The 26,679-nt window shown below is 50.3% G+C and overlaps 8 protein-coding genes across 8 annotated transcripts; 3 read left to right on the forward strand and 5 right to left on the reverse strand.

The window, feature by feature from the left end:
* Positions 1–281: 281 nt before the first annotated feature.
* On the reverse strand, positions 282–940 carry Asppvi_009587 (uncharacterized protein; the record flags this gene model as incomplete). Its single annotated transcript, XM_043305437.1, has 2 exons — positions 282–419; positions 497–940. 2 exons carry the CDS (start codon positions 938–940, stop codon positions 282–284), a joined length of 582 nt encoding a protein of 193 aa, XP_043161372.1.
* Positions 941–1,392: 452 nt separating this feature from the next.
* On the reverse strand, positions 1,393–3,936 carry Asppvi_009588 (WD40 repeat domain-containing protein; the record flags this gene model as incomplete). The annotated part of the gene is made up of 2 exons (XM_043305438.1): positions 1,393–2,831; positions 2,892–3,936. 2 exons carry the CDS (start codon positions 3,934–3,936, stop codon positions 1,393–1,395), a joined length of 2,484 nt encoding a protein of 827 aa, XP_043161373.1.
* Positions 3,937–5,533: 1,597 nt separating this feature from the next.
* Positions 5,534–9,187, reverse strand: chsF (chitin synthase CHS3; the record flags this gene model as incomplete). Its single annotated transcript, XM_043305439.1, has 3 exons — positions 5,534–5,622; positions 5,678–6,483; positions 6,561–9,187. 3 exons carry the CDS (start codon positions 9,185–9,187, stop codon positions 5,534–5,536), a joined length of 3,522 nt encoding a protein of 1,173 aa, XP_043161374.1.
* Positions 9,188–14,103: 4,916 nt separating this feature from the next.
* Positions 14,104–16,319, forward strand: chs3 (putative chitin synthase activator (Chs3); the record flags this gene model as incomplete). The annotated part of the gene is made up of 3 exons (XM_043305440.1): positions 14,104–15,961; positions 16,012–16,227; positions 16,276–16,319. The coding sequence occupies 3 exons, from the start codon at positions 14,104–14,106 to the stop codon at positions 16,317–16,319; spliced, it is 2,118 nt and encodes a 705-aa protein (XP_043161375.1).
* Positions 16,320–18,126: 1,807 nt separating this feature from the next.
* On the forward strand, positions 18,127–18,603 carry Asppvi_009591 (uncharacterized protein; the record flags this gene model as incomplete). The annotated part of the gene is made up of 3 exons (XM_043305441.1): positions 18,127–18,201; positions 18,330–18,404; positions 18,535–18,603. 3 exons carry the CDS (start codon positions 18,127–18,129, stop codon positions 18,601–18,603), a joined length of 219 nt encoding a protein of 72 aa, XP_043161376.1.
* Positions 18,604–19,179: 576 nt separating this feature from the next.
* On the reverse strand, positions 19,180–20,992 carry btgE (putative cell wall glucanase (Scw11); the record flags this gene model as incomplete). The annotated part of the gene is made up of 2 exons (XM_043305442.1): positions 19,180–20,684; positions 20,806–20,992. The coding sequence occupies 2 exons, from the start codon at positions 20,990–20,992 to the stop codon at positions 19,180–19,182; spliced, it is 1,692 nt and encodes a 563-aa protein (XP_043161377.1).
* A 3,210-nt stretch (positions 20,993–24,202) lies between these two features.
* Asppvi_009593 (uncharacterized protein) lies at positions 24,203–25,102 on the reverse strand (the record flags this gene model as incomplete). Its single annotated transcript, XM_043305443.1, has 3 exons — positions 24,203–24,341; positions 24,543–24,776; positions 24,888–25,102. 3 exons carry the CDS (start codon positions 25,100–25,102, stop codon positions 24,203–24,205), a joined length of 588 nt encoding a protein of 195 aa, XP_043161378.1.
* Positions 25,103–26,211: 1,109 nt separating this feature from the next.
* On the forward strand, positions 26,212–26,574 carry Asppvi_009594 (uncharacterized protein; the record flags this gene model as incomplete). Its single annotated transcript, XM_043305444.1, has 3 exons — positions 26,212–26,289; positions 26,355–26,479; positions 26,535–26,574. 3 exons carry the CDS (start codon positions 26,212–26,214, stop codon positions 26,572–26,574), a joined length of 243 nt encoding a protein of 80 aa, XP_043161379.1.
* Positions 26,575–26,679: the final 105 nt, after the last annotated feature.

Here is a 26,679-nt window from a genome sequence, read left to right on the forward strand (position 1 = left end):
ATTTCCGCAAGTTGATTCTTTTCGGGTCTGGCTTTTTGATACCAAAAGAGCGAGCCTAGATTGTTTGGCGCTTGCATACTCTGATATTGACTGATGCCGGAGGCATGGATTGAATGTAGGTATTTCCTACAAACCAACATAGAGCGTCGTGTATAGCAATTAAATAAGTTGGAGTATCAAAGTACCGCAAATGCGTTCGATCTTCATAAACATGCCATGGTTATCACGACCATCAAGGCCGCGAGCATCATATCAACAGCCTAAACCGTGGAGTAAGTAGTCTACAGAAACTTGCTAGCCAGCTGCAACAGACCACCACCAGGGCCACCGGTGCCAGACATTCCACCACCTCCACTCTTCAAGTACATCTTGAGCGCCATTTCCGCCGCCTTATTGATAGCAGACTGCTTATCGCCATTCTACAACAGTCAGCACACCCTCATCCTCGATAACGAAGACCAGAAACCAAGGCAGAACGAAAGAGCAAACTTACTACCACCTGCCCACTGGCCTCCTTCTCCTCAAAGATCTTCTTCGCCTGCGCCATCGCCAACCCAATAAACGCATTCTTGTCCATCCCGCTCTTCTCCCCCTCCGAGGAAGTCGTGAACAGCTTGAGCGCTTGCATCGCCGCCCCCGCACCGACGGAGTTCGAGTCGTGTCTCCGATCGCTTTCGCCGCCGTAGAGCGACTGGTGCGCGTGGATCATTTCCTGCTCGTTGATGTCGTCGTCGGCGGAGAGGCGGTGCTTGTTCTCGTTTAGGAAGGACAGGGCGGAGGTGAAGAGGGAGTTGTCGGACGTGTTGGCGTGGGATTCGGCGTAGCGGACGGCCGGGTTGAACTCCTCGTTGTCGTCGTATCTGTTATCCTGTCTGTTGTTGTTGTTGTTGCTGTGCCCGTGGCCGGATAGGGCGTCTTGGATCATGTTTGAGAAGGACATTTTGGTTGGCTGGGTTCTTTTTCGGTTGTATGGAATGAGGGATGGTTGAATATGGTAGGTTTGGAGATGGATGTGGATGGAGCTTTATATACTACAAACAACGGGATCTCCTTTACTCTGTACGAGCCAGCTGAGGGGTCGCTGCCAGTTACGTATGAGGGGTGAAACAGATCTGGCGGGGCAGTGGGACACCGACTCAGCCACAGACTAGTAACTATCGTGGCTTATTATTTCCCTCAGCTCTCCTCAGAATCAATATTCAACTATTGAACTCTATAACAAACAGAAAAGAGATAAATGAACGATTGTGGTATCATAGTCGCTGTAAACATCAAAGCAGATAACCTCCCAAGTCCCACCAGGCTCAGCCACAGCCCAGCGCAGCAAAGCCACTAGAACAGGGTAAATGAAGAAGATTCCCTAACGCCACAGCACCAGCCATATGCAAACTCCTACAGCAGCAATGCCTCGTGTTCTTCATCACTCAGATTCCACCAGAACCTCAGCTGTCGCTCCCGCTCGCTGAGCACACACCGCTCGTCCTCGTCGAGGTCCGCCTCACGTATCCACTCGTTGGGAAGCCCCCGTGGTCCGTACGGCTGGCCCCATTGTCGGCGGTCAAACTCCATGAACCCGCCAAAGTGCTCGTCTGTGTTCGCCACCCAGATCGTGCTGCCGTCCGGTGAATAGTCCGCTCCGCCAATCTCTCCAAAGAAATCATGGACCTGCCGAGTCTGGTACGTCTGCGCATTGACGATGGCGATCCGGTCCGCCGGTTCGGCCAGTAGCAGCGTTCGGGGGCCTCCGCCGACCGGGGAGAACCGGACAGAGCGATACCCTGCTACGTCCGACTCGATCGTTTGTAAGATTCGCCAGGTGCGCGCGTCCCAGATGATCACAGTCTTGTCTTGGTTGCTTGTAGCGATGTGTCGCATGTCCGGCGACCATGCGCACGCGAAGCCGAAATCGCGATGACCACGGAGTGGCTGCACCGGTCGTCCTGTATCTGCTTCCACCACCCAAGCATCGGGGGAATCCCCAATGACCACACGCAATCGCCCATCGGGGGACGTGGCGGTGCAATTGATTGCTCGCGACAGCTCGTGATCCGCAATGAAAGTGTTGGTCTCACAATCCAGTACGCGAAGGTGCTGGTCATTCGACGCAAATATCGCCATTGGAGCGTGACTTGTCCGGCTCGGGACGATATCAATGTGGTTGGTGATGCCATTGGCATTGGTCGTCACATATCCCTCCACCTTTGCGCCCTCCTTGCCCTCCGGTCGCAGGGCATATTCCCCGGTAAACCCACCGGCGATGCAGACATTGTGCGCAGATTTCATGGTCGAAATTTTGACAGGCCCGCGGAATCCAGAATTAATTGGCGGTTTGGACAGGTCAATCAAGCAACTCAGGTCGTCATGCGCCGGAACCCACGAGTAGACCTTCGACTCGTGCGAGAAATGGAGAGTGTTGTATGCCGGGACAGATATCAGATTCCGCAGCTGGAAGTGTTCGATAGAGGCACGATGTTTAGTGTGCATCGATTTCTCTCGAAAATAGAACTCTTCCTGCGGAAGTTTGCCGTCCATCTGATGATGCGGATAGTCCACGTTGTGATACGACGTATACCAGAGGTCTCGTAATTCACGCGCATCCGACCGCTTTACGCGTAGAGCTTCCCACCAAGGGATCTGTTGAATATCGTAGAAATCTCTGTTGTAGTTGTTCGGCCGGATGACCTTCTCCGGCGGTGTCCATCCGAGAATCCTCGATAATGGGTACGGCGGTAGCAACCTGGATATCAGCGGGAGACTAGGTGTTGAGCGCGTGGTCGATTCCAGGAGCCACTGGTTGATAAACTGGTCGATATTGAGATTCCGTTCGTGAGCTACATCCGACGGAACGATTAGCCAAGCTGTCTAACTTGGACAGATTGATGAATACTCACTTGTGCCGTGGATCACAGATGCAGGAAGGTGGGTGTCTATTCCTGGAACCCCTCCTATCGCCTCGCCATGTAGAAAATTGTTGTGCTCGCCGTGATTACCGGTAGGGGCTGCTTCCAACACCATTGGAAGCGGGTCATAGTCGAACGCTCGGTAGAAATCGTTAAAGTCGACATCGGCGAGTTGCGCGGTAGCTTCGCGCGTCCGCGGACGGTCGATGTGCTCTTCGTAATAGTCATCGTCATGATCTAGATAAAACTTTTGCGTATCGTCGGGATCCTCCTCATGGTCGGAGACGCTAAACCCATCTCGCGGCATTGGTGACTCGTAATCCATAATCAACTCGCCCACATCGTCCTCGTCGCTTTCTTCGGGAATGGCAGAAAAATGGTGTTCCAGGGCTGGATCGTTCGCCAGGATACTGTCCATGGCCATTCTGCCACCGGTCATGTACGGTCCGATAGGCACTCCACCTTGGTGACCAAGAACATCAGTTGTTTCTGAATCGGACATATACAGATCCGCTGGCGGGGACGGCGAGCGGCCGACTGATGCTGCTCGGACATGCCTTCCCTCTCCTCGAAGATACTCTTCCCGCCCGATGACGGCGTTAACGACTTCTGAGACGGCGAGAGCATTCGAGTCGTCGTCCAAAGCGTTCGGGTATTGAGATACAGCGGTGAAGGCGGAGATACCCGCATCGCTCGAGCCCATGTCATTTCCTGGAGTCAAGCCGACACCGTGAGATTCTGAGAGTGTTGCTATTATCGGAAACTCGTCAACATCCGTGCGCAGAGCAGCATGCTCATCGCCTTCCCTGGACATCTCGTCAGAGTCCTGGTCATCATAAGAGGATGCCTGTCCGAACGACATATCCACAGGTCGCAGTCGTGATGGCCCAGGCGCATCACATGACGAGGGGTGAGATGTCCGATTACTATAATGGGGATGCGCAGGATTTTCGTAAGACGACGTGAAAACCGACGACGACGACGACGGCGATGATGATGATGACGAGGTAAATGCAAAGTCACCTGGACCGGGCATCCCTTGGTTGTACAGGTCGCTTCTTGCCGAGACCCAGGCTTGCGCAAGCCACGGAGGGGATGATCGAGCCAGTCCCAGCCGATAAAGCCGAGAAATCGCGGAAAATATTATTCAGGTTGAGACTGATAGGCACCAAACTGCACCAAGCGTTGTACAGGCGGAGAGATTACCGACCACGTTGTTCCTTGTCGGGGATCAGGGATTATGGCGCCTCTGCTCTGCAATCGCCAGTCACCCCGCAGCTAGTCTCCCTCCACCCCCACAGTGCGGCGAGAAGGCTGTCCGATATTAAGCTAGGGCAAGGAATTGAAATTCCGACCGAGTTGAAGCCAAGTCCTCAACGATATGTGGTTTGCAAGTTGTGCGGGAAATGTTAAGGCGCAATGATAAATCAGGTCGCATAGCACCCGTAACGAGGGAGATGATTGATCTCAAAACGGTGAGGGGCGGTGTCGCAGTATGTATGTGGGTATGTACGTAAAAGGCAATAGTCGCACGCTCAGCCCGTAAGCATGAGTAATGTCATAAGACACAGAAGCCGAAGGCAACCGGGGGATAAATGATGAGACAACGGCCTATGACTACTAGGCTATTATGCCCTGTTCTGGTTAGTGGCTTTTCGATGGCTGCACAAGTTTAACGTGATGTAAGAGGACAATAATGTTGAAAGTGCTGCAGGCAAGAAATCAGCACCAAGGTTCATTTGTGGGTAGGAACGGCGCACTTCAGCATGGCCGGCGTGTTGGGCACAAGAACGTGCATGGCCCGGATGTATCTAAGAAGATAGTGGTCGATCTGAGCGTCAGAGGCGGCGGGTGACGATCAAGACACTAGGTACAAAATAGAACAGACATTTAAATTGACAGGGAGATGACAGGAAGATGAGATTGATGAACCCAAAGGATGAATAGGGGGCTTCTGGTTGAGGCAGTTCAGATCATAAACGAGGACATCAGCTGAGCGATGAGGTTAATGAAGAGGGGAGATAGCGGATGACAAAGGAGAGTCTTAGTCAGAGTGCCAAAGTCACTTTTACTCCGTACTCCATACTCAACGGTTACTCAACCTTGACAACAATCCCCGTACCTATGTTGTGCCTAGGTAGTTTTAAATAACTCCTTATAACTCAATTAACATCGACCCGTTATTGCTCATTTATCAGTTAATTATGGCAGCAAAGAAATAGAAGAGAGGATCAATTACAATGGGGAATATGGCAAGTCCGTTTAAGTGGTCTCTAAGGTACTACAAAGCCCATCAAGACAGCCATTGGCATTGGCATTGGCAATAGGTACAGCTTCGAATCAAGCTCTATGATATCACGAGAATAGGATGTCTTTGTGGACGGGACTTTATTACATGCAGTAAGCAAGAACATCAAGAGGCCATAATTAAGAGTTCCATGAACAAGCACGCTCGAAGCGCCATATGGTAATAGGTTCAAACAAGCTGGAGAAGAAATACATACACTTCAAAAATCGATCAGAGGGCTCGACATATATTATATGACACGGTTCGAGACGCCGCTCCAAAATAGAATGCAACATATTACAAGAATCTTTTGTCATGATGATTATCCAGTATATTGCAACGAAATTCAATAGTCCGAGTACGGCTCATATTGTGCGGGATATCCTCCGCCAAAAGGAGGTTGTGCCCATCCACTCTGCATTCTCAGTCGACGATCTGGTGAAGAGGTTAGTCGTTGTCATCGTCCCTAGGAAAATCGAAAGTATCATACCTTTTTCAAAGTCTCGCCAACGTTTCATCGTGATCTTGCTGCTATCGAACTCTCCCTCCCCGTCTTCATGGCCCTTGTCCTGTTCTCCCGCCGTCTTACGAGTGTCTCCCCAGCTGAAGTCGTCAAACTTCCAGTAAGCATACGTCGGAAGGACAAAGTTCCAGATGGGTAGTGAAAGGAGATAGATCAACATCCACAACACGTAAACCAAGCGATGCGCAGTCACGACAATGAGCACACCCGGCAGACCGAGGATGAGTCCGAGTAGTACCAGGGGGATGATTTGAACCGGTTTCTTGATGATGGAAATGATGACGACATAGAATGTGAATGCGATGGCCGCTGGAAGGACAAGGGTGCCGACCAACTCGATGAAGATGACAAACTGCATACTGAAGCAGAATGTTCCGCAAAGATCCCGGACGAGCACGAGCTCCATGAGGTTGTGGACAGTACTGTTAATCCAGCGACGGCGCTGAGAGAGAAGCACCTTGAATTTGTCTGGCACCACAGTCTTACACACAGCCAGGGGCACAAAGATCTGCTTCCGCTTGGGGAAAGTTCGCAGCATCAGAGTCGAGAGGTAACGATCTTCACCCAGAAGAAGCAGGTTCTTTTTGTGGAGAGTGTCCACCACGTTCTCAGAATAGTGTTCGACCACATCGGGATTGGCTAGGATGGGAACCCAATAATTCTGGCCTCCCTTGGGCGCCTTGATGCGGTACATACAGAAACAGCCAGGCAGACACGTCACACCACCAAAAACCGACTCGAAAGCCTTCGATTGATGATGCGAAATGAAGTATCTGCAAGTTTTATTAGAGACGGAAAGGGAAGAAAAGAAGGGCGACAAATGCAATCAGAAAAGGAGGGAAACACATACTCGAAGACCTGGATCATTGTCACCCAACTATCTGTCTTGTTGGCGATCTTGGTCTCGCCGCACAACCCCATGACATCTGGATCTTTCACCATAGCAGAAATCATGTGGGTCAAGCTGTCGGGGAAAACTTTAGTATCTGCGTCAACCATAAGGACGACTTCGTAGAAGTCTGGCGGTATCCCGGTCACATTCCAGAGCCCATTAAACATTTCATACTCCAGTTCTGTCATTCTCTCGTCGAACATGACCTTTTGCAAGAAAGACATGAGAATAATTTGACTGTCTCTCTTGCCTCTGTTTCCAGGCTTTGCCTGCGTTGCCTCAGCCGGTGTACCGCACTTCACGATGATCATCATGGGTACACGCTGCTGCTTCTCCGGCGGAATAACGGAAGTCTCGCCATAGTCGTAGAACCCGGAATACACTTTTGCCATGTTATGACGCTTGGAACCGGTGGCAACGGCCACATAGGAGAACGCCTCGACCTCATCCGTGGGAATGACGGGTTCTCGCATCATGCGAAGGACGATTTCCGGTGTGGAGTATTCTTCACCCTTACCCTTGATCATACCATCACAAATGACGATGATAGTCTTGTGGCTGTTGGGGTAATCGGTCATGGCGATAGAGTCCAGCGTAGTGCGGATACCTTCTTCGCCTTCAGAGTAGCAAGTGACCAGACACAGGGCGTGAGCAAGAGGAAACCCGTACGGCTGCCATTCAGGAGGAGGTTGCGGGACAACCGCTTCGTGGATGTATGCAGATGACCCGAGGCCATCGGACTCCGCCCCGACGACGAGGCTTGAGCGACTCGCAGACGGGTTCAGACGTGATGGATCTAGATGCAATGAGCCACCACTGCTGTTGTGGCTCTGTTTGTACATGGAATTGGCGGTGCTTGGGAGTAGCCGGGAGGTGGAGTTCTGACTGGCCATCGTAACGTACTGGGGCCTTTGCTTGCCTCCATTACTGACAGTATAGGGGCTGGAGAATCGTGATGTTGTCGGTAAGAAGCTGGCTCGCTTAGTAGGACGGTCAGGCAAGTGTTGGTCGGCAAGGCGAGGACCAGGCCGATAGATGTCATTGGACCAGTCCTCAATCTCCTGCTTGCGGGTTTTCGAATCGGATCCCATGCTGGTCTTCGAAGCCGCATACCGAGGAGAGACGAACCACTGGAAGAACAAGGCAAAAACGAATTTGACGGCGACAATGGATAGGATGAATATCAAGGACACGTAAAGAACGACCTTGGACGCGATACAACCAACCGTGTCCGTATCAATAGTACCGACCTTGATGATCTGTGACAGGCACTTTCCAATCCTTTTATCCTCGCCCGTTTGGAGGTAGTAAGTCAAGTCAACGCCGCGCACCTCCGGGTTCGTGCGAAGTTCAGTAAATTTAGCAGGAATGTTGACCTGAGATTCATCGAGCCAGTTCAGAAGGTCAAAGTCCAGGACGTTTCCTGAGTAAACCGCAAGATTTCGACTTTTGTTCCTTGTATCAGCCCACGTGAAGTACACATCGCCTGAGCTCCGCAGGCTGTAGAATGCCTTCCGAGCGGCTCCCGAAGTGTGGCAGCCCCAGCCATTATAGTATGGCGAGGTGAAGTTCGGCTTCGAGGAGCCATCTTGGTTGAAAGCCGTGCAGGGGAAGTAATAGGCGAGATCTCCGTCTGAATTCGTAGGGATATCTGATCCCGCTTTCAAGGTGATGAGATCTTTGCAGGCGCCGTTGACCTGCTGGAAGAAGAAACTTCCGTCCTGGCCTCCATACTTGTGAGGTAAGTCATAGAGAACGTTAGAGTTAACCGGAATACCCGCAGCCGCTGGATGCTTTGACTTAGATAGATCGTAGGCCTCCCCATGAAAGATCATGTACCCACGGTCGACATGATTGATCTTCAACCGTGTCGGAGGCGAGGAACAAACAGTTGCAGTGAAACCAAACGTGAGGAAACCGACAAATGCTGCGATAAGGAGAATGAGACTGATAAGACCGATTTTCTCACGCCAGGCTTCTCGCTGGGCCTTCTGCGGCATCCCAAAACATTTCAGGATGAAGTTGGGCGCCCAAAAAGTGATGATTGCACAGTAAGCACTCCAGGGGCTCGGCGGACGAACTTGCTCCATGGCCTTCTGCCGTCGTTTTTCCTCTGCGGCTTCCTTTCTTGAGAGTTTTCGAGACTTCTTCCTCTTCGACCGATGACGGCTCGGCGCCCGCTCCATGGGCTTGTTGATATTTCCGTGCTCTGTACTTTGCGAACTGTCTCTGTTGAGCTCATCGCCTTCGATCAGCGGTTCATTCCCGGTTGTTGACGGGTATACTGGCATATTTTGAGACTTTTGACGGTAGTGGTAGTTGGGATGGTTCTCATCGATGCGACTGCGCTCCGGCCTCACTTGACTCTTCTTGTGCCCACCGGGTTCGAGTCTCTCTTCGTCCATCTCCCTAGTCCTCCTGGAGCTGTGCGAATGGCGGCGATGGTGGTGTCGATGTGGGCTGGACAGTGTCTCGTTGTTGTCGCCGGACTCGATATCCCGACGTCGTCTGCGCGAAGTGTCTCGGAACGCCTGCGTTTCCTCTCGCCGCGGGGAGACCTTTCCCGGCCTCTGGGGCAAAGACATGACGCTTCTATGGATTCAGAAAGACCTTGTCAGTGACCCTGACTGGTATCCATCGAGATCTGACAGAACAGGATTGGAAAATACTGTGCCAAAGACACTCACCTTTACTGACTAGCGAGCATGAATGGACTTGAAATTTTCGAATGTATCGCAGTAGTTGAGCGCCTTTTCAAGGGGCTAAGTTACAAGATGTGGGGGACTGCCAGAGTCGCGATATATATCTGTCGCGCACTGAGTCCGCAATGTCCTCCTTTCTGTTGAATACTATAAGCGACTCTCTGAAGGCTTATAATAACGCAGAGCGATTAATCCAAATAGGAAGTCGAATGTTGTCAACGATCGTGGATTGTCGAGTGTGAGCGAGGGCTGAGGATAATTTGCTGCTGACAGACCGCTGGAGAATTGACCCGATCAGAAGTCCTCCTATTATTCAAGCGAGTGACTAAACCCGGTCAAGACAGCATATTGAGGATCGCAGTCGAGAGCGGAGATGGGAGTATGCAACGAAAAGAACGAAGCGGAAATTTGGGAAGAAAGCGCCCCGTGTTGAAAAGAGATTACTGGAGAGGTTTGGACGGTTGGGCCATGGAAGACATCGATGGCAGGCGATCGAAGATGGTGCGATGCGGATCAGGCTGGCCAGAACAAGAAGGGGTAAAGAAAAATACGGCCAACCACTACGACGGAGGGGACTTACACCATACCTTAGGTACACTACCTACTAAAGGAAAATTGGGAGGGTCCTCCGCAGTGCATAAGGTACCCTTGGAACTGGAGCAACCTTAAGTATTTGTACAAGGTGAAGCGCTTTCATTTGTGAGTATGCGACTGATTTCTGTTCTGTACAATCAATACTGCAATAGATATTCTCCCTTGCCTGCTTACTCAACAGGCATCACGAAATCATCGTGAAATTGCGACCTGTGTTATATTCTCATTATCTAAGGCCCCGAACAAGCGTCTTTCACCCGCAGTCAATCAGAAGATTTAGCGAAATGAACAGTCATAAAATGATCATAAAAGTCATGCTGGAGTCTACCTAGTACATACTACTGTATCTGGGACACCGGGCTAGAGGCGGTAGTGCTGCGACCTTAGCAGGCTTCTCCAATTATTGTACACAAATAAGAGCCATGTGCTCCGTCGCTAGGGGCAATCTATTATTACTAAGCCTCTTTTAGGTCTAGTTGKTCTGCTAAGGGTTGACTTACAATAGCGTTGATTGGTTATATCACTGGAAGAAATATAACCTAGCCATATATGGGAAAGCTTGAAGATGTTAAGCGAATCATACAAAGCCTGGTCTTTTTGAGTTTCCCTGGTCCCTGCTCCAAATGATCTAAAATTGAAATTTCCAAGGGTCACCACTCCGGAGGGCACCAAAAAATGAGTCGAGTAGAGTCGGTCCTGGACTTTGCTGAAGATGTATTTCATCTCCGTAGTTCATTGCTGAGACATGCTCCAGCAACGCGCAGGAAATATTGGAAGAAGACAACTTCAATACTCCATGCGTCAGACATGTTGTCTGAGACATTGACCTTATGCATGTAAAACTGTACTGGACTGTGACTGGTACATCTTAGCCACCTCAACGGGGAGTATTCTATTTTCAGATACAGCACAAAGTTAAAACGTAGAACAGCCTAGCCTGAGCTTGTTGGGTCAGATATGCTAAGAAACCACTGTCACACAACAGTTTTGTCAAAGCCAGCGGACAAGATTTTCAAAGCAAATCCAAGGAGGAAGCAATTATTATACATTCCCACGCACTGAATCAGAGATAGAATGGATTCCTTTTCGCAATATACAGACTACATGTAGCCGTGTGGGTGCCCCCGTCGACCTAAAATGTCTCGGCTGCATGTCTGAAATATCCGCCTGACCCGATGACTCGGCCTGGGTTCCGAACCATGCCAATGCGCAGTTGTATTCGCGAGATTACCTATCCATCACCTCATCAAGAACTTGACTTGGTAGATTGTTACACATTACATGCTATCCATGTGTTGCTATTCATGTATGATGATCGCAGTATTAATCTGCTATGTGACTAAAGTACTACAATAGGTAAAGCCTAGGTACTGTTCAGTTACCAGAAGTGCATCTCCACAGGAAGAGCAAGACTCTATACAACTTTCTGAAAATCGCTTCCTGTTATCTACGCCTAGTTCAGGGGCCTTGTGGCGGTGCTACAGCTTGAGTCTTACAAATGATGGATTTGTTGCCACATTGCTGAACATTTCAATTGTCTGGATTTTCTGTGATTTCTAGTCAACTCCATATACCTAGCTATCTCCTCTCTTTGTTAATCGTCAAGACTCAAGACTTTACCAAGCAGTGAGGGTTCTCATGGTTTCAACTATCATATCATAATATGATCCATATGTGCACAAGCCCTGTAAAGAGCTCACATGCAGAGTATCGATCCCAAGTTCATAAGAAGTAAGTAGACTATCAATCCTGCAGTCGTTAGTATTTAGTGGTGCCATGAGCTCGATTGACTCGACGCCTACTCACCAATAGCAAGTCTAGCTCTCAGGAACTTGGATGATGACACTTGCATTACAGATCCTCACGACTGCTCGTCGCTCTCATTGCTCAATGTCTTCGGAATACCGATTGTGGGGAACTCGGGTCCGTGGTTCAGCACTGAGAACCCGACACAACGCGGTGAGTCCGATGCCATGTATATGATACTGATCATGAGCTCTGCAGTACCATTTTCCCTACTTACGCTGTACAATCAGACGGCAATGCATTGATATGTAGGGAAGCAAATTGGTTATCATATACTGCAGGTCTCTATAGTCCCTGTAGTGGTCATGTCCTCTCCGACATTGGTCCTTCATCTGCCAGAGACACATCATCGGAATCTCATTTTGGGTACTTTTAAGCGATGCTGAGACCAATAATGTCGTTTTTCGTTAAGGATGCCTGGAGGGTCCTCTTACGCCAAAGTGTAGGAGATGACAAGGCTGAGGCGGAAATACGAGGCGGCTGAGGGTGCGGTGAGGATGTCTATCTCCACCTCACCATCGCAGTAATTTTTGCAGCTTGTGGTCTGGGAATAAGTGAACAAACCTTGGCTGCGCGGGAGTATTTCTGAACTGTATATCCGCGAGGTATTTTTCGACTTTGAATTCAGAATGGGTGGGAATGAGGAATCCAGACCAGGATCATTAAACCTCTGGCTCCGCGAATGTTGTACGGGAAGGACTCGGCAAGGATTGGAGCATCGTCATTGTGAAAGCTCCACGCCGCAGGCTGTTTTTATGTTGATTTGGACTGATGAGCCGCATTCTAGCGTTTAGGCTTGAGTCCGACTATCCTCCATGTTTTTTATGTCTGTCCCTTTGTCGAATAGATCTCCAGTTGTTCTTATGTGAACGTCTTTGATTAATGCGACCGCCTAAATCGACCTTGCGCATGGGGATCCATCATCCCTTGTTTTTCAAAAAATACTTGGAAGTCGTAACCTACAGTTAAAACAAGATCAAAATCATAGTGTACTCTCAAGCCTGTAACTCTGTACGACCTTTGACGTTGCTGTTTCATCATAGCCCGAGTGCCTTAAGATACAACAAATGAAACCATGGAAAACCCCTTAGTTGTCCAGGGCGGATGTCCAGAAGGTTCAACACTATTGGCTGGTCTGTGGTAATCATTGATTTCGTAGCATTACCTCCACTCGGCACGGCATACTCCGTACGGAGCCACTGCCACCAGAGACAGCTGTCTTTTCCTTGAAGCACATTATTATTGATGTCACTACTCAAGTAATATCAAGATATAATGCAGATTATTCAACCGATACTATTTTTGCCCCTGTAGCCTAAATCTTCGGGGTTCAGGCTTATGTTCTCCGTAGTCCACGGATGAATATTTGCATTTCGATCTAGGCTCTTAGCGCTCTGTAATAATAAGTAATAATAATACTCCTATCCCTTTCAAACGACAAGTCTCAGACCCTTAATCCAGAAACAAAACCAACATTCAGATGATTCTGGGATATTCAATGAGTCCACTGATATTTACACCTCGTTCGATCTGTTTCCAGCCGAGCCAAGATGAGAAAGAAGATGATGGAAGGAGAAAGACAAGCTGAAGATTAGGTAGAGACTGAGAAAAATACCACAATCCCACATGACCAATTCCAGTGTGCTCAGGTGGGGTTTTCATGACTCTTTTCTGCTGCTTTCTTTGAATCCAATAATACTTCTGTCTGCCCAAGGTAGGTACCGTCCACTGGTAAAGGTAATACCCAGATCAATACGGGGCGGAACCGGTCCAAAGCAGCAGCTAATAATCAGACTAGAGCCATTTATGGAGTTGGACTCTTCATATTCGCCCACTTGGTGCATCTCTCTGAGCGTCTTCTTTTCTCCAAAAAAAGTAGAGATTCCTTCGCTCAGTCAGGCAATTGAGATTTTTGCTTGGCTTTCTAGCTTCAACTCTAGACTTCACTCTTCAGATTTGCATCTTCACCTCATTCCCGCTGTATCCTAGATATTCCCTGAGACAAATATACGGAAATCCAACCATCCAGCCTCTCCCTACTGTTGACAGGTTCGGAGTACTTACTACTACTGCGAGGCAGTGGACCCAACCCCGAGCCCCCTCTAGTCGACCCTTTACTTCTCCACGATCCTGGGTTCATCCCCAGGACACTGTACAGATCTTCACTCGGTCGCTATCACTGCAATTTGCACCATATAATACGCAATCACGAGCCCGACCCTCAATCACGATTACTGCACATTCGCTTGACCAAGTCTCGATGCCTGCGGATCTCTAAGCCCCCTCCACCTTCGATCACCCCTCGCTCCAGATCAATTTGACAGTCTTCTGAACAGACGGCAATACAGGAATCTTGTCTCCTGTCTTTGCCGCCACATAATCTGTCTCTCAGGGAAAAAATGGCAAGCTCGGTAGCAGGCGAATACCCTCAACCGATCTCGTCCCCTCCCCCGGTCTATCTTCGATCATCTCCCCCACTTTCGCCGTCTCAGAGTCAATCGACCCCCAGGTCGATACCCCAACAGCGCGCCACACAACACATTGCACGGAAGGCGTTGCCCGGTTCTCGATCTGAAAATGAATCTACTCCAGTTCCGCCGGTCTATATTCACGATGACATGAATTTGCCGCAACCGTCCAACATGGTTCTCGAAAGTGCTCGCGACGGTCGTGCCGGGAATTCTATCCCCACCACTGCTTTAGCCAATATGTCGCTTGAGGATCAATCGCAGAATCTCCAGAACAGCAATGGAGCATTTCCACCACGCCGAGACTCCTACGCCCCTCCACCAGCCCCAGGATCGAGGAGAGCCGGGCATACGCCGGCTAGCAGCGGTTCCTGGTCTGTCATAGACAACCAGCTCAAAGATGAGATGAATTGTCCTATCCAGCCTTCTTCAGACCCTGCAGTTCCCAATGGTAGCCAGAACAACTCCTCCCGGGGCAGCTTGGACAGTGAGGCACGCCCCGAGAACTTCGAGCCCTTACACTATCATCACCGACCGTATCGTAACTCCAATATCGCACTCAAGTCGCCATCTGGTGCCGCTTCAGTCGAGAATCTGTCCGGCTCCAACGGTCATCTCTCAACGAGACGGCCTGGTATGCCACGGCCCAACTCAACATACTCCTTTGTCTCGGAAATGGGCGGCGATGGTCGGAACTTGTCGCCCGGTGCTTCTCCCTACCTCCACGCACGCGCTTCACCGAGGAATTCCTCGTCCCCCGATGTCCGTCCACTCTCTTTTGTCGATCTCCTCAACACCGCCTATCCTCAGCCAGGTCCGACTCCCGGGCAACTGGACAACTCCCATCTCAAATCCTGGGTGGGCAACAATGCCTCCTTGCTCAGTCACAAACAGACCTTTGATATGTATCTCGCAAATTTGAAGAAAACGGATGACCCCGCGGTACAATATGAGTTCGCTGTGTTTATGGTCAACGCGATGCTGGAAATGCCGCCGGACGATCATGAAGCACGCAAGGACGCAGTGTATGGCCAAAAAGGGGCGGGAATCTCTCGGGAAGGTCTCCTCAAAGAAGCCAAGTCGATCTTTCAACGTCTGGCCGACCGTAGCTATCCGTTCGCGCAGTACTACTTGGCGGATGGATATGCATCCGGACTCTTCAGCAAGGGCAAGGAAGACTATGACCGAGCATTCCCCCTGTTCTTGGCCGCGAGTAAGCATGGTCACGTCGAGGCCTGCTACCGTACCGCCCTCTGTTATGAATTCGGCTGGGGAACGAGGGTAGAAGCGGCTAGAGCGCAACAGTTCTACCGCCAAGCTGCCTCCAAGAATCATCCTGGGGCCATGCTGCGCATGGCCAAGGCCTGTCTGGCGGGCGACATGGGTCTAGGCAAACGGTATCGGGAAGGAATCAAATGGTTAAAGCGAGCGGCGGAATCCTCTGACGCCCAGTACAACTCTGCGCCTTACGAACTCGGCCTCCTCCACGAAACGGGATTCGGCGACGATGTCTTTCCTGATCCGGCCTATGCAGCTCAGCTGTTTACCAAGTCAGCGGATCTAGGCCATGCCGAGGCGAGCTATCGCCTCGGAGATGCGTATGAGCATGGCAAGTTGGCCTGTCCTCGAGACCCTGCATTGAGCATCCACTTCTATACCAGTGCCGCACAAAGCGGGCATGTCTTGGCGATGATGGCCTTGTGTGCTTGGTACCTGGTAGGCGCGGAGCCTGTTCTGGAGAAGGACGAAGGCGAGGCCTATGAGTGGGCCAAGCGAGCTGCAGAACTTGGTATGTGCGCACACGAACTCGAGCGGTTAATTTACTAACTTCCTGCGTAGGACTGGCGAAAGCGCAGTATGCTGTCGGATACTTCACAGAGATGGGCATTGGCTGCCGTCGTGATCCATTGGAGGCCAACGTCTGGTATGTGAGAGCGGCGGATCAGGGCGACGAACGCGCAAAGCATCGCATTGCCACGATCCAAGCTGCCGCCGAGGGCAAGAGCCCTGCGCGGAATGGAAAAGAAGGGCAAAAAGAGAATCAGAAGTCTCTAGGTACGTTCTACTACCATTCGTGCTGCCTCAAGCTAATCCATGGAACAGATGCCGGAAAGTCTGGCAAATCTAAACGGTTCACTATTTTCTAAGAAAGCATGACGATCAGTATTTACGACAAGCCTTATCCATCGGTCGATTCTCAAATGTCTATATGCTCTACATCACTATGGGATTAATACATAATGCGGATACTACATAAACATTTCGTCGACCCTGACTGCCGCCTGAGGTTCTGGCAAGGGTTACAGCGTTTAGCGCGCCTCGATACAGCTATGTTGTGGGGACTTCCGATTTTTCTGCTCTGGCAGCCGAACACTTGTTTGAACTACTCACTTATGGAACTCGAACAAACATTGCATCTTATCAGTCATTGGTCATTCATGTACAACGAGCCGCATCCTTGAGACTTTCAGTAGAGGATGAGCCCTACCATCATTCTGTATCTCTTGCAAGCATCTTGTTGCCATCAATCTCTTTACTTTCTCCCATCCATCGCTTATGCTTGATTTTTTCGGCGTATGGCAATGCTGCACAGTTCATTAGCGGGTTTCATTGGGCGTTTGAACATTGCGCATGATTCTTCTTGATTACTTTGTTGAACCATTCAACAAGCCATAAACCTGGAGGTCTTTGAGATATTCATTAGGCTGGTATCAGAGATATGCAATGCATTTGGGAATTGTCAGTACACCATTCTCTTGGAGCTATACGTAGTGTAGGTGACGAGCTGCAGTACGTTCAATAGTCCTGGTCAGTCCCAGTACCTGTTGTGATGTCATGGTGAACATGCTGTGGGACCTCATGAGTAACCTCTCAACGACTCTTTTATGACCGTGGCGTGTTTCTTACATGAAGATGCATTGATCGTAGTTCATGGTGTCGCATGTTAGACAGCCATCATTGTATCTGGGTCTATTCTGCGCCATCCACTCAGCTAAACTGATGGCAAAGAACTCAGCATCCGCAATGCAGAATGTCAAGACTACCTAATCATCTCGTACACGCGAGTCAGATCCTCCCCCGTACATCAAGCCGCCGCCCCTGCCGTCATTGTGCCTGCATCAAAGCAAGTGCAGACTGTGGGTAATGGCCAACCAGTCTAGGCAACAGAGCGGATCCAGGATATACCACCAGCCATGGAATAATATAATCCAACCTCTAGGCTAGCATGATTTCCCCTGGACATAGTCTACCCCTGTCACTCTTTCTTGGTATGGAGAACCCAGTATCCAACTCATGTCGTCGGCAGCTCAACGTGGTACACAATACCCACAGCCAGTGCCCCGGCGTCCAATAACAAGGTGTACGGACACCGTCCTGCAGATCAGTGATCACTGATCAACAGCGCGACAGCTGATCCCGCCGATTGTGTTTCAGGTTGCTGCGTCGCTTCCAAAAATACAGAGGACAGGGCGAGAGTCACAGTCAGAGACAGAGACAGCCCAGGCTTGCTCCTCCATTGAGTAAGGTACCGTAGCCGACCTCCTGATTTCATTCAGTGTGACAAAATGGTACATAACCTACTGCTCTGCTCAGCCTCCCACGTTCCTGCATCCTGGCCTCTACTTCCGGACAGTCGACTGCCCTAGAGAGCTCTGTAGACTCGTGCGTCGATCGGATTCATTCAATTCAGGTAGGTTCGTTGACCCTGCCATCTGCCCCTTCGCACCCTGCCAGCAGCCAGCCTGCCAGGTAGCAATTAGCCTTACAAGGGGCGCAAGAAGATACTCTAATCGAAACCACCGTTGGTAAAATCTATCAAGGGATACCAATCTGACAAGTCACGCAACACAGATTCCACAACCACCACCACCACGATCATCCACACTTTACCGAGAACCTACGTACCTGTCATCGACACCTCTCCCATACTTCAAAGCTTCTGAAAATTCCAAAATGCGTCTCCTCTCGCTCGCCCTCTTCCTCTCCGCCGCCGTGGCGCTGCCTTCCGCCGAGAAGTCCTGCTCCGGCGTAAGTACTAAGTCTCTCACATACCTCCCCTCTCCATGCTCATACTCATGCTCATCCTCTCCTTTCGACGGCGAGCTTGGAGTACTGCCAACTACCGCGCACGCAAGTTAACTAACTCCCAAATAAAGGTCGGCTTCCCCTGCGGTAACGCGACCGTGAACGCCTACGACTGCTGTGTTCCTCTCGTCTGTGGCCCGGGCGCGGTAAGTCCTAAGTCCTAAGTCCTTTCTCTCTGCCTCGTGCGTCATCAGCATCGCCAGGATGAAAGCTGACAGAACCGGAACCGAACTAGCAACCTGTTTGCCAAGAGCCTCGTTCTTATTCATCTCGCAGAAACCGAATGTGATCGTGGAGGAAAGCGCAGAGAGAGGGATGTTATTCTTCAGTGCCAATCGCTATTAGAGGATGGTTACCATAGATGGGCAGTGTTTGGAGTCAATCATAATGGCCGGCAGATATGGGTTCCTCTTCTTGTACTTGTAGATTAATCTTGTCGATAATGCAGTGTCATACCGCTGTTACTTTTTTTGTTTATGAGAGCGGAGACGAACGGACGATAAGATAGAGAGGAATGGAATGCTGACTTGGCTGACGCAGATATAGATCGATAGGCACTAGTGATAGGGTCGTAGTCTACCTTTGCTGCGAGACCGCTTAAATCACCAGATACTGGAACAGTCATGCGGATGGAATGATTGATCCCGGCTACAGTTACGAACTTGAACAGGCAGTTACAATCAGTATGAAATTGCATGTACAAGAGAATACACAAGGAAAACAGTCGATTCGGCCCAGGGGGTAGACATGAATAAAAAGTTATATCTACTGTGGGAACTTGGAGGTACACTGAGAATGGTATAAGGTGGAAACTGTCGTTGAACACACAAAAAAATGAAAGGATATATCCTGGGCCGACAGAAAATTGAGAATAACTCCAAACCTTCCTAGATTCTCTCAAAACGCAAGCTCAACCCGCGCTTAGTTGAAGGTGTCGAAGCAACCCCAGTAGCGCTCGACACCGAACTGACCAGGCTCCTTCCACAGGTCATCAAAGTAGGAGAAGAAGACAGACTTGGAGCCGACTTCCTGGGCAATGGACTTGATGGCGATAGCCTGCTCGGAGGCACCGGGAACAGCCTTGCCGTTGGCTTCACCAGCGTGGGGCCAGCCAGTCTCCAGGTTGAGAACATCCTTGCCAGGGCAGATGCCCTCAAGGACCTGGATTTCCTGAGCAACGAACTTGCCGGCCTGGTCGGCAGAGACATCGGCGTTGAAGAAGGGGTGGATGTTGGCACCAATGATGTCGACAACACCGCACAGAGTGGAGCCAGAGGCCTGCCAGACGTTGATGGGCTCGGTGGTAGTGACCTTGCCGGTGTAGCCGGCCTGCTGGAAGGCGGACTTGGCAGAGGAGATGAAGCCAGCAAGGGTGGAAGCATCGCAGTAGCCGTTTTGGATGGCCTCGTTACCGATAACAATCAGGCTGACGAGATCCCACTGGGCCCACTTGGAGATCGAGGTAATCTGGTCCTGGGCACCGGAGACACCAGAGCTGCTGATGAAGACACCAAGGATCATCTGGAGACCAGAAGTCCGGGCGGCCTCACCAATGTACTCCAAGCTGTTGCAGTCGACCGAGTAGAGACGGACGTGGGAGAAACCCTTGGACTTGAGGTTGGCGACCTCGGAGAGGACGGAGGCCTTGTCCTTGCAGTTACCACTCGAGGTGTAAGGAGTGTAGGTCATACCCATCTGGCCGCTGACAGCACCGGTGGAAGCAGGAGCGCTGCTGGAGCTGGAGGGGGCAGCAGAGCTGGTGGAGGGCACGGCGGTGGTGGTGGCAGGGACGGAAGTGGCAGGAACAGTAGAGGTGCTAGGGGCAGCAGGAGCGGAGGTGGGCTCGTTCTGGCCGGAGAAGGGGCAGACATAGGTGTAGTCGGTACGGGTGACGGTCACAGTCTGCTCAGGCTGAGTGTAGGTACCGGGAGTGATGACGGCGGGAGTGGGGTAGACAACGACGGTGCTGGTAGGGACGTAGGTGGTGGTGGGAGCAATGGTGTAGGTACCGGCAGCGGGGCAGACGTAGGTGGTGGTTCTGATCACGCTGGTCACGGTGGTGCCAGAGGGCTCAACGGTGGCGTAGGGGCAGACAACTGTGGTCGAGGTCTCAACCACAGTGGTCACACCACCGTAGGTGTGAGTACCGCTGGGCAGCTCGGTGGTGGTAGCTCCGCACACGGTGGTTGAGTCGGTCACGGTCAAAGTGGTGGCGGGGATGGTGTAGACACCAGTCGAGGGGAAGGTGGTGACGCCGGGAGTGGGCAAAGTGACCTTAGGGGCAGCAGGGGTCGAGCTGGACGCGGAAGTGGCTGCGGCACTAGAGGGGCTGACAACAACTGTCACGGTGCTGGTGCTGGTCGAGTGCAAAGTGGTGACAGCCTGGGAAGTGACGGGGCTGGGAGTGGAAGTCGCAACGGGGATCACTATTGACGTTAGCAGTGGCTCTTTGCAAGCGCTGTCTCCTTTTGATATGATCAACCAAGCATCGAGTCATATCAATCACCAGCTCCGGTCAGATTTCGGTCGCAACTTCGGGATACTTACGGGTAGGGGAGCCCCAGACAGTAACGACCTCGGTGGTGCAGCCGCAGGTAGCATCAGCTTCGGGGGCAGGCTGAGACAGAGCACGACGCTGGTGGAAAGAATCGTGGCCGTGACGACGCATGTGCGCGACATCAGCCATGGCGGTGCCCGCGATGGCGGCCGCGGTGGCCAGAATAGCACCCCTCATGGTGGATAAGAATGTAAAGATATTGCAGATTTCAAGGAATGCCCGCTGAACGAGTGAAGCGGTAGTGAATAAAGCGCTTGTAAAGGAGGGGCGCGGTGGCCTCTTTTGTTTTCTTGAGATGAAGAGACTTGAGGAAGTTCGGGATAGAAAGGAGAAGAAGAAGAAGAGAAGGAAGAAGGGAAAAGAGAAGGAGAAAAGAGGCGAGTAGGGGCGGCCAACGGGTGGTAGAAAAGCCAAAAGCCCACTTGATGTGATCGTGGCCGGGGGGACCCCCTGGAGTCTGGCACAGAGACACAGAGAGAGAGAGAGAGAGAGAGATACGACGTACGTTAGTTCTGGACCCGAGACTAGCACCCCAAAAGGGGGAAGTTGAAGGAAATTAGCCTAGCTTAGTGCACACTCCAGCAGCAGCGGTGTAAGGCACTACTCTGATCTGTTAGACTACATTGGACATAGTCAGGCACCGCATCATGCTCATTGGCAGCTATAGAGGGGGCGTTGCAGGGGATCCCAGAGGAAGTCAACCAGTGGTAGTCCGCACGGCTCGGATAGTTTGTCAGGGGTGGGGGGGAGGAGCACAAAACATTGACAACAGCAAGAAATTACAGTCAACACTGGCTAATCATCGCTGGGCTCATTGTCAAGTTTGGGCTTAGAGCAGGTTGATCCTTACGATAATCAGAGATCGGAGGTCATAGGTCAAAAGAGGGACTTTCGCCGTGTCATTATTATTCAGAGATTTTTCACTCGAACAAGATCCAACTATTTTTGCGTCTCCATCTTCTACTCCGTATGCCCTATGCAATTGAAGATCCTTTCATCTAGAACATTTCTCCATTGTTCGATGGAGGTCTCTGGACTTTGAAGCAATATAGATTGCAGTGGCTGGTCCGGTTAGGAGACTCGTGCTTGGTGGTCCGGAGTACCAAGTACTAAAGTTATTGTTATTGTTTCAGCCCCCGTCCACTGCGTCTAGTCACTGTAGTCCGTATTGTCAATTTGTTGGTACTTCGTGTCATCCTGACTGGTAATCTGACTCTTATTGCATTTCTTTTTGACTCGCCAGCTCATCTTCATTAACTGGCCAACTGTCTGGTGACTTCATTTGATCCCATCTGCTTTTGACTTCCAACAGGAGAAAGAAACAGAGAGCTGTCCATGTTCAGGCAACTTGGTTCCAGCGGCAAAACACAGCAAGGCACTCATCTCCGCTAATGCAGCCCATGTGGAGATTTGACTCGTTACCATGCAGCTCTAATCCAAGATAGGTATAGTGTATTATCTGTGACCCTGCATTCTTGAGTTTAATTGGAGGTTGCTGTGAGCTTTAATTTCCGGATGTTCCACCCACAATTTAAGTCGGGATGCTCATTTTTGTGTGGATTTATTTTTGTGCTGCTGAATAGATAGGTCCCTCAGCCACCGATTTTACCAACCTCTGTTGTTATTATTAACTGCACCCATGAATAGATGAAACTCTGCACTGTACCTAGCCCTTACTCTCCATCTAGCCGGTAGGCTACCCTGAAGATCAGAAATCTGAATTAGGATAGATGCCTTGTGAACTGAATTTGCGGCCAATTGAGCAATGAGGCTTCTATCTTTGGCCACCATTATCATCTTCGTCTATAGTTTACAATAGCTCCTAGGGCTAATGGCTTTTTGACCAGCGATGACCAAACTGCCCCATGTAACTAGAGCTTTGAACTGACTGGTTCGAGAGCGTTACCTGAGCCTCGGCCAGCCACGGACATGCGTTGTATATTTGGCAAGAGGACGGACTCCTGCATTTATCCACCGAATGGCTTCAACGTCGAGGCTTCAGGACGGTCGCCATTCACGCATCCAGTCGATCAATGAGCTGTCTTACTATCAGTCCGCTGATCGACATTTGGACGGTACTATCCTCATAGTCGCTGGGTACTTTCCGCTTTCAAAGAGACATTCTGGATCTGACTATGTCCAGACTCGGGTCTGGTCCCGATAGTCTGTATCGATAGTCTCCATACACAGGGAGCAGTGTCCGTGGCAAATCTCAGCGAGGTGTTGGGTCCAAAGTTGGCTCGGGCTGAAGCCGGCAACCGAGACGAGGATTGCCATCTCACAAGTCAAATCCCCTATTCGTTAGACGCCAACTGTGGAATAGATAACTATTGAATGTTATCCAGGTTGTGACGCGCACGATCAGCTAGCTTTTGAATAGAGGGCTAAAATCTCATATCACGACCGTGGGCCCGTTTAGTCCCCGTTCTCTCCAGCACAACCCCTGACTCGCAATTCAGCATCCCGGCTGGACTGAATACAGTGGCTACAGCTTTTTTTACGTCTTAACCTATCATAATCCCTAAGTTGACAGAACAGTTCCTGAGACTGCGGGGTGACATCCCCAGAAACCCAACGCCCGGCAATTCCTTTCGCTTACCCCTGAAGGCTCGACCAACCAGCCTGCTCACTGCTCAGGGGGTGATAGCGCTTGTTACTACAGTTCGACTGTGGATTTTGAACAGTGACTTCGCTCAGAGAACTAGCAGCCTAGCACGTTGCTATTCATAACTGTTACTCAAAATTATCTGCTAAGTACGAATCACTCTCTTTGGTTATGAGACAAAAGTCACAATACCGTCCACTAGCGGGCTTAGGGCCGTTGTCTAAGACAAGGTTTCAATAGAGCCTTACGAGTCAGAAGGCCAGTCCCAAATAGGCATTACACTACTCTGTAAACTCAGGGGTGGTGTCAAACTGTCAATTTTCTGTTGATGGCTCCTGAGCTTCGGCTATTGAAGCGAGGAAACTTTGTGGTAATCGACCATCGGCTAACTGCGGACAACATATTGATGTGATGAGAATACATTGATATGCTATTCTTGGTATAACAAAATGACTATATGCCCTATATATCACAATCATTCGTTGCAGAATGAGAATGCTCACTGAATACCAATGGGTTGTGTGTAAAGGCAACCTACGATCAGGGGCTGCCTCACAACCCGATAGCCTGCTTAGGACTAGTTGGGGTTATGTAACAAAATGCGGATGCATCCTTCAAAGGAGCTGGGCTCTTCTTCCAATGTGCTTTCATTTTCGAGTTTATATTAACTAGAAGCAACGTTGTCCCATAAATCCACGATAGTTCTCGTTCAAGTTGTATCTTCGCTCTCAATCAACATAACAACTGCAGCATCTCTTCCCGTTGCATGACAGCAAGATAGTTCACCACTCCCATTTTTCCGGGTGAAGGTACCAGTCTGTCTCTTTGCTTGGCTTCGCTAGTCCATACTCGACGTAACAAGCCTCTGACCATTCAAGTCGGTCGATAATTGGCCATCCCCTTCGGAAACCCGAAATGCGACTGTAGTCCGTTAGTATATACGGAGTATTTCCAACACATTTACATAGCATGCCATGACCGACGTACAGATTGCCTGTGCACTGATCAAAGATGATCTTCGAGGTCCTAGACTGACCTGGTGCTACCCCGCACCTAAGTACCTGTCTTTTCATTATATTAGTATCCTGTCTGTCTGCCTACCTATGATTTGCATAGACTTACTTATAGGCGGCACGGAACTTGGAACGGATGTCTTCGCGTGCGGCGTCATCCAATCCCCAGAAGAATTCCTCTGTCAGAGGCTCACCAGGGACCTTTTCCCACACAAAGTATCTAATGTAGCCGCCAGGAAGGAGGTCGTGCTCTCCTTGTATTCTTTCCGCGTGGCCAAGGAAGCGAGGAACAGCGCTACAGCGTCCACTCTGCAATAGTTTAAAGGCCTCCAGGGGGAACGGCCTGTCCAGCCAGTGTGTGTGATCAGCATCCTCCGTTTCCAGTGATAGGAATCTGTTGGTAGACTCGCATGCATGCTATCTGCTTCGGGTCCTCGTCAAGGTGGCACAAAACTTGCCAACTGTTTGAAGAGACCCGCGGCCCATTCTGACATCGTGCTCTGTCATAGGAACTGCCCTCTCCGCGAGTTTCTCCGTGATGACCCACGTCCGGGAGGTAGATTCTGGTGACGCACCGTCTGAGGCAAGGTCATATGTGGTGACCGTAGTGCCTGCTAGGCCGCGGAGCAATCGAGCATCAAATATGGTCGTTCTGATATAAGGAGCCATGACAGAAGCTCGTTGTGGTATGAGGTGTCATGATGAAAGCTGCGAAGAGGAGGCTTTAGAAAAGCAAGGTAGCTCGAATCCATGGGTGTTCATTTTGGGGAAGAAAGGGTGACCCAAATTATCACGTATCGTTGACACCAATAAGGTCGCTGTCGAGCCCGGCACTGGTCATTAGTTCTCTTTTTTTTAATTTTGCAGTTCAAGGATTGGTGAATATGATATGATATCATTCTTTGGACTTCTTCCTCACCAATTTGTCTCTGCTGGTATCATCGATTTGCGATTAGAACCGTTAAGGCCGCGACTGGCAAGACTGACTCCAAGTCTCATTCAAACGGAGCTGGACTCTTCTTACATTGCTTTCATTTCCGACTTGATGTTACTAGAAGGAGAGACTATCCCGTAAATCTCCGACAGTTTCTTATTCGAATTGTATCTATGCTGCTCGATCCACATAATCAACACCAACAGCATCGTCTCTCCCGTCGCATGACAGCAGAATGTACCTCGGAAACCAACCAACCAACCACAATCTGGCTTATTGGTTATCAAAAAAAAAATGGAATCACAGAGAATTATACAAACCGAATCCTGACTTTCCACAGGCTAGCTCGTCACAGGGCAAAGTACACAGCAAGACATGGAAGTTGGAACATGCCTGTCTAAGATCATGCCACCTGCATATACGGCGACCACACCACCTCAACTCACCGCGCCACGATCCTTGACCACGCCATCCTATCATGCTCTCATCATTTGTATTCCCAATGATTTCTGTAATTTTGGTTGGATGGCGCTTTTCAGCCTCCGCATTTACCCTACAGAAACATCACGAACCTGTGGGTATCGTCGACATCTCGATTCCGGCGTCAGGTAAGGTGATTCGGAAGTACAATTGCCTTTGGTATGGTTCAATCGCTTTCCTTTGGGAGCTGGGAAGTCTCCAAGATATAAAGAGGGTGGTGGGTGGGTGAAGGTGGGATGTATATCTATATTCATCATCACTCAAACAATTCAGCATCAGTCTGATACCTCGCGAGGACGCATTGATCGCAGCAGCAAGCAGCGCATACAACATCAACCAAACTCAAAGCAGTCGTCGTGACAGAATGACGGAATCCTCCTCCTCTCGTCTCCAAAATGACTATGGAGCTGATCTCTGGGTTCGCTCTGGCGCGGAACGTCGCGTATGTACTTCGCTGTCACTATGCGCTCTTTATTGGCATGCAGAACTAACGGATGATCGGTGCAGCACCCAACGGCTGGACGAGGGCTCTTTGCCGGCCTCCAAGACGTGAAGCACTATAATGTCGACCATGGCTGGGCCAAGCGCAGCCAGGATCAATCACAGGGGCTGTTTAGTTTCCTGTGGAGTCGGTATGTTCCTTCGTTCTCTGTCCTTCGGTATATATCCAATGAGCTAACTGGTCAGGTTTACGGGAGGAGCCTATCGTCCCCCGACAGATTCATAGCATGGGATGTTGTGTCTTTGGTTGGTTATGGTCATGTTATGATATCACGGTTTAGCGTTCAGTACAGCATCAGCAGCAGCATAGCATTAGCATCAATTTCATTCA

This window comes from Aspergillus pseudoviridinutans (genome assembly GCF_018340605.1).
Source record: "Aspergillus pseudoviridinutans IFM 55266 DNA, scaffold_7, whole genome shotgun sequence".
In the NCBI taxonomy this organism is placed as follows: domain Eukaryota; kingdom Fungi; phylum Ascomycota; class Eurotiomycetes; order Eurotiales; family Aspergillaceae; genus Aspergillus; species Aspergillus pseudoviridinutans.